Below are 19,470 nucleotides of genomic sequence, written 5' to 3' on the forward strand. Positions count from 1 at the left end.
GTAAAGATTTAAATGGGTAACCCTGCACCGCATGAGTGTCATCGCTACCTCACACTGCCGGGTTTTACACGCATGAGCCTTCCATGGGTACATGAGATGTTGGCAGCCAACGGTAGAGAGTAAGGGATCGTTGCACGTGGCGGTTATAAACTGAAAGCGCTGAAATCGAGTCATACCAAAAAGAACAAGATTAGGGACGCTACAGGCAACAGGTGCATTTAGAGCTTATTTTGTCAAAAAGTCTGCTGGTTCATTTTGTAAAATACCACAGTGGCCTGGTATCCAAACGAAGCGCACCTCTTTCACCCATCCAGGAATAAAAAAAACTTTAGTGGGCGTCTCAAAAAAGCATTTCATGTGGACTCCAGCACCAACAGAACAGACAGAGAATCGGAGAGGAATATCACCTGAGAAACAGTTGGGGGAATTCAAAGTGACCAGCCCAAGAGCCATAAACTCTGCTATAAATATGGTTGTGTAATCCGGGACTCTAAACGAAAAGCTCCACAAGAGAGGCTCAAAAAATAGCAACCACTGCCTTCCGGTTGGCCCCAGACGCATCTGTAGCAATCACAGTATGTTGCGGGTAATGGGCAAGGTGATCAATGAGGAGTCCAGTTAATGTCCTTGCAGGCAGATGCTTCGCATTAGGTGGGAGATTATAATCAAAAGCAATATCCACAAGGGACGCTGCCCAAACAACTCTGCATACAAAATTGAGATGCACACCAATGTTGGATAAACCTTGGCTAATGAGGAGTGAGAAAGAGGGCTGGGTGACGAAAATAGGTGTAGCCACATCAGGAGCCAACTCAAATGCCCGCAAAAAAGTCCTGACAGTTAAAAGGTGAAAACAGGAGTTAAGGTCGGGAATACGAGCCTCCAGGTACAGAACTGCGGTGGAAACTGATTGAGGGAGACCTAGGCAGAGGCGCAGTGCGCGCCTTTCTAACAGCAGCAACGGATGAAACTTATATTTAGGGGAGCCAGAAAAATTATGCAGCCAAATTCCAAAATGGGTCTGACATAGGCAAGGCTTTGTAGTGAAGTACAAGCATGTCCCTGTGCATGCCAAATTTCCTATTACTCATCCATAGTAGCCTACCTAGTGCACACTCACCTTTCTGAACGTTAGTCTTGATGTGGGGCCGCCAATCCATACTGGCATCATAAATGACGCCTAGATACCTCAACGTTTCTACCTGAGGTATGCTGTCCGAGCAATAGTGTAGCGATATATATATAGAGGCATGTTGGTTTTAAAAACCATCACGCTGCTTTTATGCACATTTAATACCAAATTTAACGTATCCAGCCAAACCGCGAGCGCATTGAGGTAATCCTGGAGAGAACGATATAGGGCATGAATGTCTGCTGCCGAAGCAAAGAAGGCTATGTCGTCTGCATAAACATATACTGTAACATCAGGGTGTACTGGAATGTCACAAATCAGCAGATTGAATAGAAGTGGCAGAAGTACAGAACCTTGTGGCATGCCTCTGGTTTGGGCATAGGTGTCTGAGGTGAAGGAACCGTCAGAGCAAAAGAACTGCCATCCTGTTAAAAATTCGCGGATCCATGCATGAATGTAGTACGGCGGGTGTAATAATGCCAATTTAGAGAAAAGGGTCGAATATTCAACACTGTTGTACGCTTTAGCAATGTCGAGCGTCGCTAATGCTGATACTTCTTTCTTGCGCATAGCAAGGCGGACTCTGCTCTCTAAATCGACATGGGCAGACCAAACGGAGCATCCGCGGCGAAAGCCAATCTGGGCAGAGCTCAATGCGGTCACTACTGGAACATGCGTGGATAGGCGGCTGTACACAATTCTGTCTATGAGCTTTACCAAATTGGATTTTAGAGCTATCGGCCAAATGTTATAAATATGGAAGCCTTTTTTTGTACGTTTTAAGAGCAATATTATTTTCGCCACCTTCCAGGAGTGCGGCAACCATGCAGTTTCCAATTATGTATTGACCAGATGGGGGGGTCCCGAGTGAAGTCTTGCGCTAAGATTTTGAACATACCGACCGTAACACCATCCCAACCCGGAGCTGAGGATTGCATTAAATAAACTGCAGTTGTTAACTCTGATTTGTCAACCGCAACATAGTCTGAGCCGGGGTAGGGGGCGAACAAAGGGACTCTATGCTGCTCCTGAAAACGTGAAGCACGCCCTTGAGCAATTCGCTCTAACTCATCTTTCTCCTCATGTGGAGAGAGCACCACTGAGCTGCTTAAATGCATGGCTGAGGAGTTCACATTCTGTTCCATAAAACGATACAAAGCTTTCATATTTTTTGGATTTGACAAATAGGTGTTCAAATTTTGATTGTAGTCATCCTTTGCCTTTGCTATGGTTCGTTAAAACGAGGCCGAGAAAAATTTGTAGTTGATCCAATTTGCCTGGCTCTGATTATGCGAAAGGGTCCTCCACACTGCTTTCCTGCAACGGAAAGCTGTCTCACACGCGTCATTCCACCATGGGGATGGTGATTTCTTGCAAATAGCAGAACGCACAGTGAACTGGGATCTCTTCGTAGCCTTCAAAACTGAAGAAAAATCTCGCCGAGCCCTGTCGGTCACACAATAACAAGGATCAGATGTAAGGGAGGCGCACAAAGATGATTTGTAGCCTGCAACTAATTTTCGGGCAAAACCATTATCTTGGAGGGGCTCACCAATATGGTGAAAGTAATTGGCAGGTGGTCACTAGATGTGCCACAGTCAATTGTGGACCATGCCCCTATACCTACTCCTCTTGCTGCCAAGGACAAATCGAGAACTGAGCGTAAGTGTCTGAGGATGAAGGTTATGGCCCGAGAATTGCAGCAGCGCACATTTTCTGACATCCATGCCCATAACATATGTCCATGTGAATCAGTATAGGAACCCCAGACGACGTGATGTGAGTTGAAGTCCCCAGCAATGATTACCCTGCTAGAGCTTGCAAGTAAGCTGTCTAGGTGGTCTGTTCTGCATATTCTATTTGGAAAATAGACCTTTGCGACTGTGACAGTAGAGCAGTGCGGCAAAGTGAGATTTATAGCTAGAAGCTCACATTTGGAATCCATTACTTTTTAGTTATTAATGCCCGGTGACACAATTTTGACGAAATCAGGGTCACGAACCCTCCCCCCCTGCCATTAATGCGGTCCACAGGGAAAATACAAAACCTGTTTAAAGAAAATGACTTAAGAGGGAAGAGCCAAGTTCCTTGCAAGAGCAGAATATCTGGGCTATGAAAAGATAGAAGAATTTTTAAATCGGGAAGAGAAGATGCAACAGAGTGGCAAATCCATTGGAGAACCTTTACACCTGCCATGATGCCTATTTGAGAATAGAGGCTGAAACAGCCTTTTGTAGCATATCTGACCTGGAAGACACTCTAGAAGGCCCTTTTTTTCTCTTGAGATGGGGAATGGAGGACTTAGAAGGAGCGGTTGAAGCACGACGCTTCTGTGTAGGACACGCCATTTCTACATCATTAGTGCAAACAGTGTTGCAAGAAAGACTTACAGGGGCGCTGTCGAGAAGCGGCACGTGAGACGGTACCTTGGGTGATGACGTGGCAATGAAACTTTGAGCACAGTGTTGCTGTGATGTTGATGCTGGTGGAATTACAAGCTGAGGTTGAGGAATAGCCTGATTTTCAACAATATCAGACAAGGCCTGCGTGAAGCTGCTAAACATGCGCTCAACCACAACTGAGAGGGCTTTTTCAACGGTTGACACTATTGAGGCAGACAATGTGGCCTCGAGGTCAGGAGTAGAGGAATGCACAATGCTGGCATATGAATGTTTTTTGCGGTTAAGGAGTGCATAAGCGTCTGCCCGTGAGCAGCGATTCTGCTCAATTAATTCCAGTAAACTTTGCTCCTGTGACCGACTTTCACAAATGGCATCATCGCCGCTGTGACTGTTACTGCATAGACAACAGCTTGGTTGTTCAGCGGTGCAGCTGTCGGAAGAGCGACCTTCGCCACACACCCGGCATCTGGTCACCTACTTACAGGCTCTGCCACTATGTCCAACTCTCCAACAGTTGGTACATTGCAGGAGTCGAGGATGCAGCGGGTCCACGCGGCAGACAATAGGCCAAATTTTCAACTCCGAGGGGCATGTGCGACCATCAAAAGTTGTTATGACTGACTCCGCTGCAACACGGACTACAGCCGTCTTGCGAGAGCAGCGGTATACAGAAATAATTTCCGCCCCGGCTTCCTGGAACTCCTCCAAAATTTCTTGAATTGAAGATGACGGGTCCACTCCACGTACAATGCCCTTAGTGCACGCAAGCTGCTCAGGAATGAAGGCTTTAACTGGCAGAGAAGTGAAGGTATTACACCGGAGCAGATCCGACACACACTCAATGTTTACCGACTTACAAACAATGCCCCACCTTCCAAAAGGTCGCACTTCAGAGATGTCGAGATAGTGACTGGTTAGACTTTTTAGTTGATGCTGCATTGTTTTGGGTTCTTCATTTTGAGAATTGCATCTCCAATCGGTACATGCGCCATGGGAATTGAATCGACGCCATTTTTAGAAATTAATTCAAAGGCAAGCTTTTGGCCGGTAGGCTGGTGAACCAGGCTGCCGAGCCTCCTCCCGGGGAGGTGAAAGACATGCCTACACACTGCGCGCCGGCAACCTTACATCCCCTGAGTAAGCACAGCTACCCTGAACTGTGGCAGAAAACCCATGAACAGGGAACGGCCTCACCAAAAGAAAAGAAATGCCCGGCACCACCAGGAAATGAAGCAGGCAGGCGGTGACGAAGCAGCAGCAGCCACCAAGCAGCGGTTTTTCAGCCTTTTAGGCCTTTGCGCCGGCACTTAGCGTCTAACACAGCAACGTTCCCCAAACTGCGTTAAGCTGCAACACACGCTCACGCTGTGCATTGCATGTCGTCGTCTTCCATTAACTAAAACTACTCTAGAACTAATCTTGTCACCATAAGTGCCGACGACCTAGCAAAGCAATACCATGAGACAAACAGGCTAAACACATGCTTTCGCACATATACTCGGTTTAACTACGTTGAAACCCTACCATTTTTCCCCCCTGGGCAGAGAGTGGCTGAGCTCAAGCACTGCGCTCAGTATTTCTAAGAAAATTAACTGTGTGAACTCACTTAATTGAACAGGTCAGGCCTGAAGCGATCAATTTCGTGTCGCGTCACACGGAGGTACTATCGGCAGGCAAAATTTACCAGATGGGAGTGTACGGGAAGAAGATGTTTTTGGGGAAAAGAAATGGCGCAGTATCTGTCTCGCATCTTGGCGGACAACTGAACTGTGCCGTAAGGGAAGGGATAAAGGAGGGACTAAAGAGAATAAGGGAAGAAAGAGGTGCCGTAGTGGGGGGCTCCGGAATAATTTCGACCAACCGGGGGTGTTCAACGTGCACTCACATCACGAAGAGCAAAACCGCAAAACAGGACGGGACCAAGGCAGGCGACAACACAGGGCGGTACTTTCGCCGCACTGAATGTTTTAGTCATGGTTGCCATTGAACTGTTTCTACATGCTTCATCTTCTTTTTATGATTTATGATTGCTTTCCAGATTACACGCGCGACTGATCCTTATAAGCTCTGCTGTGTTTCAATAAATGTTCAGTTGTCAGTACCGCCCTGTGTTGTCGCCTGCCTCGGTCCCGTCCTGTTTTGCGGTTTTGCTCTTCATGATGTCATACCAACTGGCCTACACCACAGTCCTTCTAACTCACATCGCACAGCACACGGGCGCCTTTGCGTTTCGCCTCCATCGGTAACGCGGCCGCCGCGATCGGGTTCGAACCCGGGAGCTCCGGCACAGTAGCCGAGCGCCACGTAAGCCAATCGCTCGAAGTGTCTGAACGAGGCGACTTGCATTCGCCACACGCTGGTAGCATTTTTAAAACACTAGTTCGCGAGGAAGCTCTACAATAACTTTTCTTCCAAGAGAACACGCACCCCAATAACTTTTGCTGCTGGTGGTACATGCATTTACGCGGTATGAACTCGACTCTGCCCGACAGGATTACGCAGCAGAGAAAGCCTCCGAAAAGAAAAGTGACTATAAGGTACCTCAACTGCTGTTTTCCGAAAAATTAGTACAGTACTAACGAAGGGCGTGTAGGCAGCTGCGCAGCACGGAGAGCTCACCTGAACTGGCTCCAACGTGTCATACTTAAACACCGCAGCCTAACTTTTTGCTTGCGCTTAAAAATGCAGTTAGTGTTACAACAAACACAAGAACAGCACCAATCCAGCCACAGATACAAACGACCCGCGGCACGCAGAAGAATGATGCTGATGTCGATGGGCAGGCCATCCCAGCAGATGGCGCTGCAGCGCCACCTACGAAATGAACTTTTTCTGCAACTGTTACGAAATCCGCTGGAAGCATGACTCAGAATTAGTAAGAAAGGACACCACATTAGCACCATAAAAAATAATTAAAGCTGACAGCAAAAATAACGAAAGTACAGATTTTAGACAGAACTGCCGATCGTAAAATCAAAACCCAAACTCGGCAAAGAATGCACTCAGCAGACGACTTTACCATTTTTTTTTTTGTCATCGAAGCGCGTTGACCTACAACTGCACCAACTTGAATCTCAATTTTGAAGCGTGAAAATGTTATTTCTCGAATCAAATGCTCTCTCATAACCGAATCAAGATTGGTTTCGTTTCCTTAACGTGCACTGCCATCAGACAGTGCACGGGCCCCTAGCATTAACGCCTCCGTCGAAATGCGACAGCCGCCGCGGGATCGAACCTGTGCCTTTCGGGTCCGAAGCCGAGCACAATAACCACAGCAGCGCTGAGCGAAGGTGCTGGCCTTCATGGAGGTGCATGGAAGATATTAATTGCGCAGTCTCAACCCTTTCTCGAGGCGTCATATCGCGTTTCACAAGGACGGGTAAATAATGCAGGCTGAGATAAGCTGCGTTTACAAGAATGCAGCAGTGCCGCACCGTATATTTCACGGACGCGACACGCCACTATTCACATACAGTATGTACTATCCGGGACGAGAGTTCTTGGAAAAACGTTTACTGTAGCTCCACCTCCCTCACGGAGCAAGACTATACAGGAGGTGAAACTCCCGTCAGCGCGAGCGAGCGCAGGCGCAGGCGACCAGATAGTCACAATTTTATGCGCCGACGGGGGCGCATGCAGTGGCGGCGCCTTGCGGCGCCTCGTAGAAGCAGCAGGAAAAAAAAAATGCAGCGCCCAGACACGCGGCTCCGGCGCGCTCTCCGGTGGCGCGAGCTCAGAGCAGACAAGCAGACGAAACGGGTGTTTGCTTCAGCGGGCACGCCGTGACGTTGTATTTCAGTAGTTTCTTTCCAGGCCGCCAGGCGCCGCCAGCAGGATAGTGGCGCCGCGGGATGTGACCTTTTCTGGTCGCCGCAGACGGCGGAGTTTCCACTCCTCCGTGACCTCGCTATTCAGTCGCCAGATATTGTATGACGTATACTATAGGCTTAAATGCTCATTCCTCTCAAAAGCAGCTACAATGAACAGTGAACTACCAATGGCGCAACACGGCCTCCGAGATTACCGAAAGCTAACGCGAAATGGGCGATTCCGGAAGCCATTGTTCAAGAGTGTAACGGACGGACGGATGAACGGACACAGCATGAGCCATTAAAGGCTTTCTCCTTAATAACAAGCTTATAAAACATCTCCCTCCGTCCTCGTTCACCCCTCGCTCGCAGTCGATATTTGCCCTCTCCTTCCTCCGTCTGCTCTCTTTCACATGCCCTTTCTCTTCTCCCTCATTTCCCGTCCTGTCCCGCCAAAAGTGCATTGTTTCACGGCGCACCACGTAAACGCCATTCGACAGCCAGAGCTCGTCCCGAGTCCGTGTCTTGTTCTCTTAAGCTGTGTGCCTCGCGTTGCGACCTGTCAAGTTTGCGTAAGCCACGCCTGCCTTGTGGGCATCACATCTACAAATGTCGGCTCCTACTGCACTGGAGTGCGTGGAAGACGTCCAAGCCTCCACCCCTGATGTGAAGGTGCTTCGCTGCAACCTCTCAGATGACGCAGCAGCGGAGCAATGGGTGCAACAGTACAGCGCCGATACTAACACATCGTGGATCGTCGACAAGGTGACAACAAAATGCACCAAGTGATGTTAGCATAGCATGCCACACACGACAAAATGTGGCGTTCATTACACGAGAAGGGGGGAAGGGGGGGGGGGGGGGCTCGATCTCGGCCATCTCGGATTTATTAAAAAATACCATGCCAGTTAGCGGCAGGCAACTCTTGCGCAATAGGCACGAAACAAGACAATGGGGAAATAATTCTAAAGAAAAAACTCCGACGGCCTTTACGTTGCTTGCCATGGTGTCTACAATGAGATCTAGCTCAATGTTCTTCCAATTTTCCCGCCAGAACTCCGGTGGGAACTGGTACCATTCTCCTTATAGGCTGTGTATGAGCTATCCCGTCTAGGAGATTAATAAAAGCAGAAGAAAAAAAACACATCTCGCCGGTGATCCAAACCTACGACCTCCCGATTCCGCGTCCGGTGCTCTACCAACTGAGCCACGGCGAAGGCTGTTCAATCTTTGTTTTTGGGGGCATTTATGTAGTGTAACCGAACCTTGGATGGTGGATGGAAAGTAGGAGCGTCACCTTTGAAACGGGGCAGTGGTAGTCCCCACCATGCTGTTTTTTTCCTTTATTTTTGTTTAACTCTGCTGTAAGTTGTAAATAAAATTCGCTCATTTTCTTTAAAATACATCTTTCTACACTTTAAAACTTATGTCACCTCTCTGTTTTTGTGCCACCAATCCTCCAATCACTTTTTGCTAATTTCCACCGTAGATTTATTTACATGACTATAGTTATCTGTAAACCCTAAGGCCTCAGGAAGAGTGACTGCCTGCATCAACATGGGGATGGATACCATCACATTTTAGAATGAGGTGTTCTATTGTTTTTACAGATTTACCACACGCAGCACACGTGTCATCTAGCTTCTTCGTTAAATTTCTTTTTGTAGCGGCGCGTTCTGGGACACCCTGACTTTGCTTCAAAGAGGAGGGCACTGCCTCTTGAGTTATCATAAAAGGCTTCCTTCCTGATTTGCCTTTTCCAGCATCGATATAGTTCTACACTACGCTTCTTTTCCACTGAATCTATCCAATTTTTACCTTCGACGTTTTTAACCTGTCAATTAGTGCTCTTTCTTTCTCCTTCCTCATCTCTGGCAAACTTACTGGCCAGCTTTCTAGTTCGTTTCCGACACTGTGTGTCAACGCTCTTTCTGTACAGGTATTTAAATACCTTAGCTGCCCACCTGTTATCGTCCAATTTGCTCAGGCGTTCTTTGTATAGTACTTTACTCTGAGCTTCCCGTGCTTCAAACGTTGCCTAGCCCATATCCCCCTGTACTGCCTCGTTTGTGGTTTTCCTGTGGGCACCTAGTGCTGATCTTCCAATAGCTCTCTGATTTACTTCTAATCGCGACTGAACTTCAGCCCTTAAGCATAGAACTGCATTCCCGAAAGTAAGCCCCGGCACCATTATTCCTTTCCAAATACCTCTGAGGACTTCATACCTGTTGTACCCCCACAATGCCCTATGTTTCATTATTCCGGCATCTCTTCGCCCTTTTGCTATGAGAGACTGTTCGTGCTTTTCCATGTACATATGTCCTTTGTTTGCCCATACTCCAAGATATTTGTATTCGGCCACTCAGGGTATTTCATGGCCTTGTATTGTAAGCTCCTGATCAGTTGCACCGTTGAAAACCATCACACCTGATTTAGTTGCGCTAAAACTGTAACCTAGACTGTCTCCTTCGTCTCCACAGCAATTCACCACAGTTTGCAAATCTTCCTGGCTATCTGCTAACAGTACAATACCATCTGCATACATTAAACCTGGTAGTCGCTGCTCAACAACCTTTCCGCCTAATGTGTATGACAGATCATAACCTAGATTGCTTCCTTGTAGCCTTCTTTCCAAACTGATCAAATAAAGCATGAACAGCAACGGTGATAGATGACAACCTTGCCTTAATCCTTTGTGTACCTGGACACTTATTGTACTCTTAATTCCTTCTCATGTTATTTCAACATTTTCTCGATATATTTCCTGCAGAAAACTAATTACCTCATGACCGACACCTTCACCTTTTATTATGTTCCACAGGAGTTCCCTGTTCACGTTGTCGTATGAACCGCTTATCTCCAGGAAGGCTAAATACAGAGGTCTGTTTTCCGCCTTAGGTATTTCTATGCACTGGGTAAGCACGAACAGGCAGTCATCTAAGCGCCTACCACTTCTGAACCCGTTCTGAAGTTCTCTGAGTATTTTATTACTTTCTACCCATGACTGCATATTTATATTCACCGCCTACATCGCCAGCCTGTATGCAACTGATGTTATCGTAATTGGTCGGAAGGATTTTATGTTCGTCTTATTGCCATTCCCTTTATAAATCAAATTAATTTTAGTCTGTTTTCAGCTGTGCGGAATTTGCTTATTTGTTATGACTGCCTCCAATACTTAAGCCGCGTTTCCTTGCCTCTTGGGCCAAGTTCATTAATTAGCTTGATTGGAATTTCGTCGATCCCTGCGGACGTACATCTTGGAATATTTGTTTCCGCCTTTTTCCAGTTAAGATTCGTCAGTTCCTCGCTGTTTTCTATTGTGCTGTCCTGTGTTGCTCCCTCATTTGGGGTGATTACTCTATCGTCTTTCTTAAATGAACCAGCTATAACTGATGACATGTAGTTCACAGCATCATCTCCCTCTAAACATTTTCCCTCGGCATCGTGAATCTGTTCCTGCTTTCTGTGATTCGCTTTGCCCAGCCAGCCTATATGGTTCCAGAATTTTTTTGGCCCCCCTTTAGTTGCATCGTGAACTTCAGCCAGCCAGCGATCAGAGGACTGCTTTATTTTAGCCTGGACGAGGACCTGCACTTGCTGTTTCTTTTGTCGATAAGATTCCCATTTTTGGCCTATTTCCTCTTCAGATAACTGCGCCCTCTTTGCTTCTCTGTGTTCCCGTGATGCCAACCGTCGTTGTTCGATGGCCTCCCTAATTTCCTTATTCCACCAACTTCGATGCTTCCTCTTTCCTCTCCAGCGGTTTACTCCTTTAACTTGTTTTATTTTTGTACTAATGAGTAGTTTTAACTTATTATAATCCCACTTTTCCATGGGATGTGTGCTTTTTGCTTCCCCTATGCAGGCCGCTATTTGCACTATTTGTTTGTCATTTAATTTTGCGTACTCTTTTTGACTCCCCTTCATTTCTCTTTTGAGCAGGGTTCCAAACTGTAGACTAATACGCTTATGATCACTACCGAGGCTGTACTTCCCCTCTTCGTCTATTTCCATCATTGTGAGCTTGCTATACATCCCCTGCGAGATTAAGCAGTAGTCAATGGTTGTTTGCCTATTATGGGATTCCCACTTGATTTGTCCCTCACACTTAGTTTCTCTATTTACAATAACTAGGTTGTGTCGCTCACAGAAGTCTAGCATCAACTTCCCGTTACAATCTGTGTATCCATCCAGATCCTCGATGTGGCCATTCATGTCCCCCAACAGAATAATATCGGCGCCTTCTCCAAACTGCTTTATATCGTCATTGAGACACTTAACTAGATCCGTGTTCTCTTGCCTGCATTTATCCCCTGTCTCTAAATAAACTACTTCTAGCCATGTCCTTTTACCGGCAATTGTACGCGATACCCAGACATGTTCTTTGCAAGTTGACTTTATTCTTTGCCAATTTTTTCCCTGCTGCATAAGCATACCTATACTCTTTCTACTCCGTAGTTGTTCTGTTCCTCCCTTCCCAGGCGTAGCCGTCAATAAGCGTTGGATCTTCTAGATCCCTGAGATGTGTCTCGCATAGCGTGTACACACCTACTTCTTCGTCCTTCAACTGCTGTTCTATCTCTAACCACTTCGCTCTCTTTCTACCGCCTTGCATGTTTATGTACCTGAGGGGGGGCAGGAAGTAAGCTTTATCAAGTGTGCCATTGCCCGAACATCGAAGTGTTGACCCTACGTGACTGTGCACGCTGCATTTATTTTGGCTCGGTTATCATGAGCAAAGATGGCTTCTTTTTATTACTGTTTTTTATGTCCGTGATGGTGTGTCAAAAGGAACTCGCGGGAACAATTGATGATAGTACTGCTTTTAGCCAGTATTACACAAGCTCGAAAAAGAGATAGAGTTTATTTTCCTGGTGCAACTAATACACACAAGTCACTTTGTTAGGAAACTGTAGTAACAATATTAACAGGAGCACTATGCCATCAATTCAGGAAAAGAAGTAAGGAGGAGAGCCAGCTCGCTGTCGTGATGCGAGAGCAAATGCGTCGTTGCACTAATGGCGTGCATAGGTCCCACCGACCCTCACAACGCTTTGAAGGCGCTCAGGGAAGGAGTCAAGCAGGCTGCTTGCAAGGTCAGGAAGAGGCTGGAGCCTGCTCCATTCCTCTCGAACTGCCACCCAAAGGATATGTGGCGATGACTTGTGCAGCTGCCTTTTAGCAAGTCGCTCTTTCATTAAACCTGATTATATTTTCAATTATATTGAAATCTCCCTTGGGAGGCCATGGCGGCTCCTGGATGTAGAGCTGCTCAAGCAGTTACCAAGCGCAGTGCGGCTGAGGCTGCTCGCAAAAGTAACTGCCACACAAGAAAAAAAAACAAATATTATATTCTTCACCAGTTGCCTTTGGGAGCAAGGCTGCATTAGGTAAAAAAAAAGAAAGAAAAAGGGCGAGACAAAAATAAATTTTGCTGGGCCGTGACAGTCCGTTAAACCCCTCTAATACTGTAGAGTGGGAACGGTCCGGCACTCTTGTTATCAGCCTACTCATCTCCCGCAGCGCCACGCGTTGTCATTCCGGCGCTCCGGTGTTCCCTCATATGTGCTAATCTTTTTACTCGCGACTGTACATACAATATGCCAAATTTATAATTATTGTGATTTGAGCTGTGAAATCCCTAAGGCAGTTCTGTTTTTTGCAGGATGGTCTTCCATAAGGTATGGTGCTGTCAGCACCACCACAGGAACAAGACTTCTTCTCAGAGAAGCACTGGCTGCCCTGCAAAACTGCATATCAAAATAAAAAAACTGAATCGGAATACAAAGAAGAATGACCAGTTCCTCTGCAGGGCAGTCCCTCTGCCTGCTGTAATTCGGTTGACATCAAGCCACAATCATAGTACCGAGTCAGCTGATTCACTCAGAATGCTTCGCACCAGCCCCGAAACAAAGGCCACATTTATTTCCTACTTTGAAGCGGGAATGACACCCTCTCAGGCTATAAACCACCATGAGTCTCCTCGCTGTGCAGCCAGATGGGCCACAACTTCTAGCAAGTGGTTTTGTGAATCCTACTAAAAGGGCCGTGTACTACAGGCACGACCATTGGCGGACCGACAAGTATGGACCATGCGGGAGTCCACTGGTCAAGCTGCAGGAAAAGATGCCACAATATGCAGCCCAAGGTATGCAATATCATTCCTAAAATTTCACTGTAATATGTTTGAAACCTATGCAGCATGCCAAGTTGGTGTCCTTGCTGCTGCTCGTACAGAGAAGAAAGCGCGCCACATGCAGTGACAGGAACTTTCTATACAGGATGAAGCATGAACTTAATAGTGCAGCTGCTCTGCAGCCCAGTAGGTCGCTGCTGCGGAGTTTAGCAGCAACTCTCGGCTGGCATGCTGCGCTCGCTTCACTGCCGAAGGCATTGTGGAAACTAACTGTACCTTAATATGCACTGTGATTAGAATATTTATAGTGTACTGGTGGCAGGATTATACTTCTTATATTAGGCAGTGGCTAGCTCCAAAGCACCATGTGCTGCGGCTCCAGTGAAAAGCACATTACATCTAGGAATGCCTAGCGAGTGGTGTGCTACCAGTACCCTGATGGACGACGCTTTGTTGCAAGAAGCCCGCTGCTACAGGGAGTGCAATGTATTCTTGTTTTTAGGTTACAGATAAGCTCATTTCTTGCCATTTTTTAGACATCGAATTACCAACATATCAAACTTTTCGTGAGCCCCGTCAAGTTTGATATATCCGGGTTTGACTGTTGTAGTTGTAGTCAAGTAGCAGTAGCAGTTTGGTTTATGGGGTTTAACATCCTAAACCAATTTAGGCTATGAGGGGTGCAGTAGTAGAGGACTTCGGATAATTTCAATCACCTGGGGTTCACTTTACGTGCAATGACATCGTATAGTACATGGGTCTTAAGCATTTTGCCTTCAATGAAATGCAACCGCTGCAGCCGGGATTGAACCTACGCCTTTCAGGTGAGCAGCGAAGCACCGTAACCACCGAGTTACTGTGGCGGTTAGTAGTAGTAGTAGTAGTAGTAGTAGTAGAAATCTGCAAGCTAACCCAAGACAAAGAAGGAGGGAGAAATAAGAGGAGGCGAAGACGAGAAAAATCAGGGCTCTCACCAAATGTTTTAACTAATCTGTAGCTTAGTTTGGCCATAATTTTTCACATACTACATGTGTTCCATCAGTCATGAGCAATATGGTAGCAGCCATGGCTCCTAGACAAAACTGTGAACCAACATCATTTCTGACACTACCAAGAGAGATGCCTTTCCAAGCGAAAGTTGAAAACATTGTTTCACACTTTTTGACTTTCTCCTGCCATCAATACTGAATAGCTCGCAAATGTGACTCCCATTTGTGACGCACATCTGCCTAAACTTTCAATCATACCTAGCATATGACAGAGTGTTAAAATATAGTTACTACAGAGAGGAGGCAGCAAATATGTTCCCTGCAAAATGCCGCAATGTTCATTAGTGGTAATATAACAAGCGCCATGTCAATTCTTCCTCTGGAAATCTCGGTATCTGTGTTACTTCATTTGTGTCTCCTGAATGACCATTCTGCACGTTCTGTTGCACAGGCACAGATGTCTACACCAGCAGTAAGGCAGATGACTGCTGGGCAGCACTCGTGGTCACACCCATTATGCGGCGTGCCCAGAGCCTGGAGTCAGCTCAAGAACTCATCTTTGTTGACTCGACGGCTTCCTGCGACACTACAAGTAGCACAGTCACAGTGTTGTTGACAGCCACAAAAGCTGGTGCAGTGCCAATAGCTGTGCTAATACACAGCTCACAGAGCAGGGAGGGCTACAGTTTGGCTTTCCAGCTGCTGAAGCATTGCTACCCAACATGCTTTGGAAACAGAGAGGTAAGGGTTTCTGAACTAATGCAGGAGCTGGAAAATAGCGACAGTATTTAACGGGTGACAGTTGTAGATTATGTTGCTTATTTTTTAAGGAAAATCAAATGACGTCATTAGCATCTGACATACTGTTGTTGGAAGTGAGGTGCTTGTGCACTGTTGTTGAAAGTGGCATGCTTGCTTCAAGATGTTTAGAAACCATACTCTTAAATGAAAACGACTTTCTTTGTTTTCAACAAATTTCGTTTCTTAACGTCAGTTTTCCCTGTGAAGCTGGTATCGGGGAAAGAAGGTCTCACCATGGTAAAGCACGTACACGCACTGCCCGCCTTACTTTTGCAAAGGTAAACTTCACATATGGGTAATACTGCTTGACATGTGGTTAAGCCTTTACTACCCATGAGTACAAAAGCATGGTAATGTTTTAAAGGTTACTTCATAGCTTTCATTCACTGCATTAACAGATAAAAATAACTGTCTAAACGCCCTCAGCAAACACAGTACACATGCACTTTCCCTTAATGCAGCAAAGAATGCTTATCTTTTTGGCGTATGTCAACTGCTGTTGCAGGCACCTGCTGCATTCATGTCAGATTCTTCTCGGCCTGAGAAGGACGCCCTGCGTGACGTCTGGCCCTCGGCACAACAGCTGTTGTGCCATTTTCATATCCTGCAGGCAGAGTGGAGGTGGATCACCTTTTCACACCATAAGGTGGACAAAGATGACCGACGCCGCTTCATGGCAGCCTTCCAAAAGGTATTGCCAACTTACTGCTCGCTGAGTACTACACAAAAAATAGACCAAATGCTGTGTGAAAAAATTTAAATGATGGAAGCACTACATCTAAGCTATCATACTGCTTGCGTGGTACACATTACACAGAAAAAACTAAACAAGATCAAGGTCTTATGTTTTGGCATGGTGCTCAAACAATATGAACGTTTACCAAATTGTCCAGGTTTTCATTTTTCCCACACCACATCTGAGCCTATAAGATTAATATTTATTTGGTAGGAAATTGATGTAATATTTAATGATTGTTAAATACTAAATGCAGAGTGATGTAGACACTGGGTTCTGTCCAGTCTGAGCCAGAATGCACTGCTTGCACTAACGGAAGAGAATTATTATATCTCAGCTCACCAGCCTAATGCATTAATCAGTGAAAGCTGATTGGCGTTAGCAGCTGAAAGGTCTGGAGTGGCAGGCCCAATTTGACGTTTCACAAGCGCCTGCCCACTTGGGCGTCTTACAGGCCTGTTCTGGTGCCTATATGCTCACATGAACACTCTGCCTTCTTCTGCTTCCAATGTTCAGTTCGATCCCATTCCCGGCACACTTCACGGACTCCAGGATCTGTTTGCACAAAGCAAGCAGTCTAGTTCCCAGTGTTGCCTTATTCGCAGTCTAAGCACTCCATTCAATTTCGGGACAAAAAAGGCATATAACTGGCTCCCAGGGTCAGCGGACACCTTAAAGGACTATAGATACCCGATTTTTGCTTGCGTGTTTTCCTCTTTCAAACAATGCATTAGACATTTTTATGTATACAGCACCCCGCTGTATTCGGCTGCTACCAATATATATAACATGTCAACACAGGTTAACAACATCTTAGTTAAAATCAAAAAGTGATGGACTTGGGCACGGCATGTAATGTGAGGTCAAAATAGCCGATGGTCGTTAAGTGTAATGGACTGGATTCCAAGAGAAGGCAAGCGTACCCGGCGGCGGCATAAAGCCAGGTGGGTGAATGATACTAAGTCTGCAGGGATAAGGGGCCATAAGAGAGGCGTTTGTCCTGAAGGTGGGCATAGTCAGATTGATGATTATGATGAAATCTACAAAACAAGTGGTTTTTTTTTCCCACTAAAAGCAACATGGAGTTAGGTCAGGCTTATTGTGTGAAACACAACTCATAGAATTCATCTCAGCATTCTTTTTTCGGTAGACTGCATTTCTCTGGCTTCAAGAAAGGCTTCCAATTTAGAAGCTCAACACTTAATAGGTATTGCAAAAACTCTGAATAGCAAACATTCCTACTACCCTCTTCACACGGATTGAAGCATATCTAGTGGGAAGGAAGCACTCTGCAGCTTACAACTGCACAAGTTCAACAAGTGTGTGTGTGGCCTTGGGTGTCCATTTCAGGCCTCCGATGTATTCACAAACGATCTTGCTAGCAATGTTTGAAGTGCTACCAAACTGTAGCTGATGTTTGCTGCACTTACCATGAGATTTCCTCTTCAGGATGGTTACGGCAGAATGGGTAGAATAAGGACAAAGAAAGGAATGCACTGACAGGCGTGGACAAAGGTGCTGCTTCAGCACCTTCGCCCACATCTGTCTATTAAGGCGAAAGCCTTTAATGGCTCACCGTTGTCCGTCCGTCCGCAAAATCTGTCACACTATAGCTGTCAATAAAATGACGTCAACTGGATAAGAAAAAAAAATCCTTGTGCACAGCGGAATTCGAACCAGCATCCTTCCGCTCCGCAGCCAAGCGTGCTAACGACTACGCTACTTCCTGCCGATGCATATGTAGTTCTCCTTGTCTGCTGTAAGGCGTGGGCTGGGCAACTTTATTTTTCTTTCTTTTTCTTTGCCCACACTAATATATGTCTACTGTAAGGCAAGCCTGCAATACGTAGTGGCATGGGCAGGGACAGTTTATTTTTATTCTTTTTATAGTCCAACAATAATTTTTGTCTAGCATAAGGCAGCCCGTTATACCTAGTGGAATGGGCAGGGTCATTTTATTTTTCATTCTTTTTTTAGTCCCACTGTAGTTTTTGTCCACCGTAAGGATGCTGGAGAGTGTTTGCGGAAAGGCATCTAATCAGACGGATGCCTCCCAAACATCCTCCAGTGTCTCCAGCATTTAAGATTCACAAACAATTGTGTACTTAACATTTTTAGCCACACATCAGTGACACAAGCAGCAACACCGTGCTAAAGCCCTCACCGCACTTTAGGTCAACAAAGTACCCCCTGAATTATTGCTCTTTTCTTTGTCCTCGCTCTACGAAATGTGTTGGAGCCACCATAAAGTATGCAACAAGCTCAGTTACCCACCCTTTTAACAGGTGTTTGCTCAGAAACAGGTTTAGTTATGCTACAGGTTAATATTAAGACAGTACTTCTTTCACTTTCCTTTTACTGCACTGGCTCACTTTTTTTTCTACTACCTTATTTGCTCATAAAATGCATGGCTTGTGTTAACAGCTTTGGACATGATATCACCTGTTCATTATAATGCATCCTGTTTTTTTGTTGTGCAGTTTTCCCTAAAACAACAATGTGCCAGTGTGGGCACTCCAAGCAGTGTGTGTGTGTGTGCGCGCGTGCATGCGCGCGTGTGTGTGCACGTGCGTGTGTAAACCTTTACAAAACAACGAAAGCAGCTGGAAATACTCAATCAGAAACGAAATCATAATGACTGATCTGGAACTGAATTACGAGCTCCTAATAAAAATGGCTTCAGAAAGAAGTGCAGAATTTGAGTTTAGCTCTTCCTTTTTTTAAAAAACCTTTTTCTGTGACAAAGTACCTCCTCATGCATGAGTGAGGCAAAAAAAAAAACGATTGTGCATCACTACGTTCATTAAGCATGGTTAATACACTCCTATTGTTCTCATTTATGTCACAGGTCCTGTATTCAAAGACCAAGGAAGAACTTGAAGAAGCAAAAGCAGCTCTTCGCTCACTGCCTCGGCAAGGCTACGTGCAAAGAGTCGACTCGCTTTTGAAGACCGAGGAGGAATGGGTGGCTATGTACCGGGCAGGCATTGTTACAAGAGGACAGAACACAAACAACTACAGCGAGGCATCGATTAGAATTCTGAAGGACATTGTCCTGTGCAGAACAAAAGCATACAACGCAGTAGCCTTGGTGGAATATATCACAACAGCATGGGAGAAGTATTTTGAGACAAGAATTCTTCGCCATGCGCACAACAGAGAATCGGCGCATCGAAACAGCATAGACCGTCTCTTAGACAAGATCCCAGACATGGCTACCGAATCTATCGTGCAAAACCATGACGAAGGTTACAGCGTCCCAAACTCAGCTGGGACTGGGATGTATGAAGTACATGCCGACATTGGGGTCTGTAGCTGCTGGGCAGGGAGTCAAGGGGCCTTCTGCAAACACCAGGCACTTGTACAGAGGGCCTTTGGAGGGTCCTTTCCTAACAGCCCACAGCTAACACCTGCTGACTGTGTCCAGCTGGGTCAGCTGGCACTGGGTGAGAGATGCCCACC

General features: G+C 46.0%; 1 protein-coding gene and 1 long non-coding RNA gene across 5 annotated transcripts in view; both read left to right on the forward strand.

Moving 5' to 3' along the window:
• LOC144132694 (uncharacterized) overlaps positions 1 to 19,470 on the forward strand; it is a 288,454-nt gene that overhangs the window by 136,593 nt on the left and 132,391 nt on the right. The gene's annotated exons all lie outside the window — the stretch shown is intronic.
• Positions 13,437 to 16,492, forward strand: LOC144133652 (uncharacterized). Its single transcript, XM_077666817.1, has 4 exons — positions 13,437 to 13,494; positions 14,923 to 15,212; positions 15,778 to 15,963; positions 16,463 to 16,492. The coding sequence occupies exons 1-4, from the start codon at positions 13,473 to 13,475 to the stop codon at positions 16,490 to 16,492; spliced, it is 528 nt and encodes a 175-aa protein (XP_077522943.1). The 5' UTR covers positions 13,437 to 13,472.

The sequence above is a fragment of the Amblyomma americanum genome, chromosome 5 (assembly GCF_052857255.1).
Source record: "Amblyomma americanum isolate KBUSLIRL-KWMA chromosome 5, ASM5285725v1, whole genome shotgun sequence".
Lineage (NCBI taxonomy): Eukaryota > Metazoa > Arthropoda > Arachnida > Ixodida > Ixodidae > Amblyomma > Amblyomma americanum.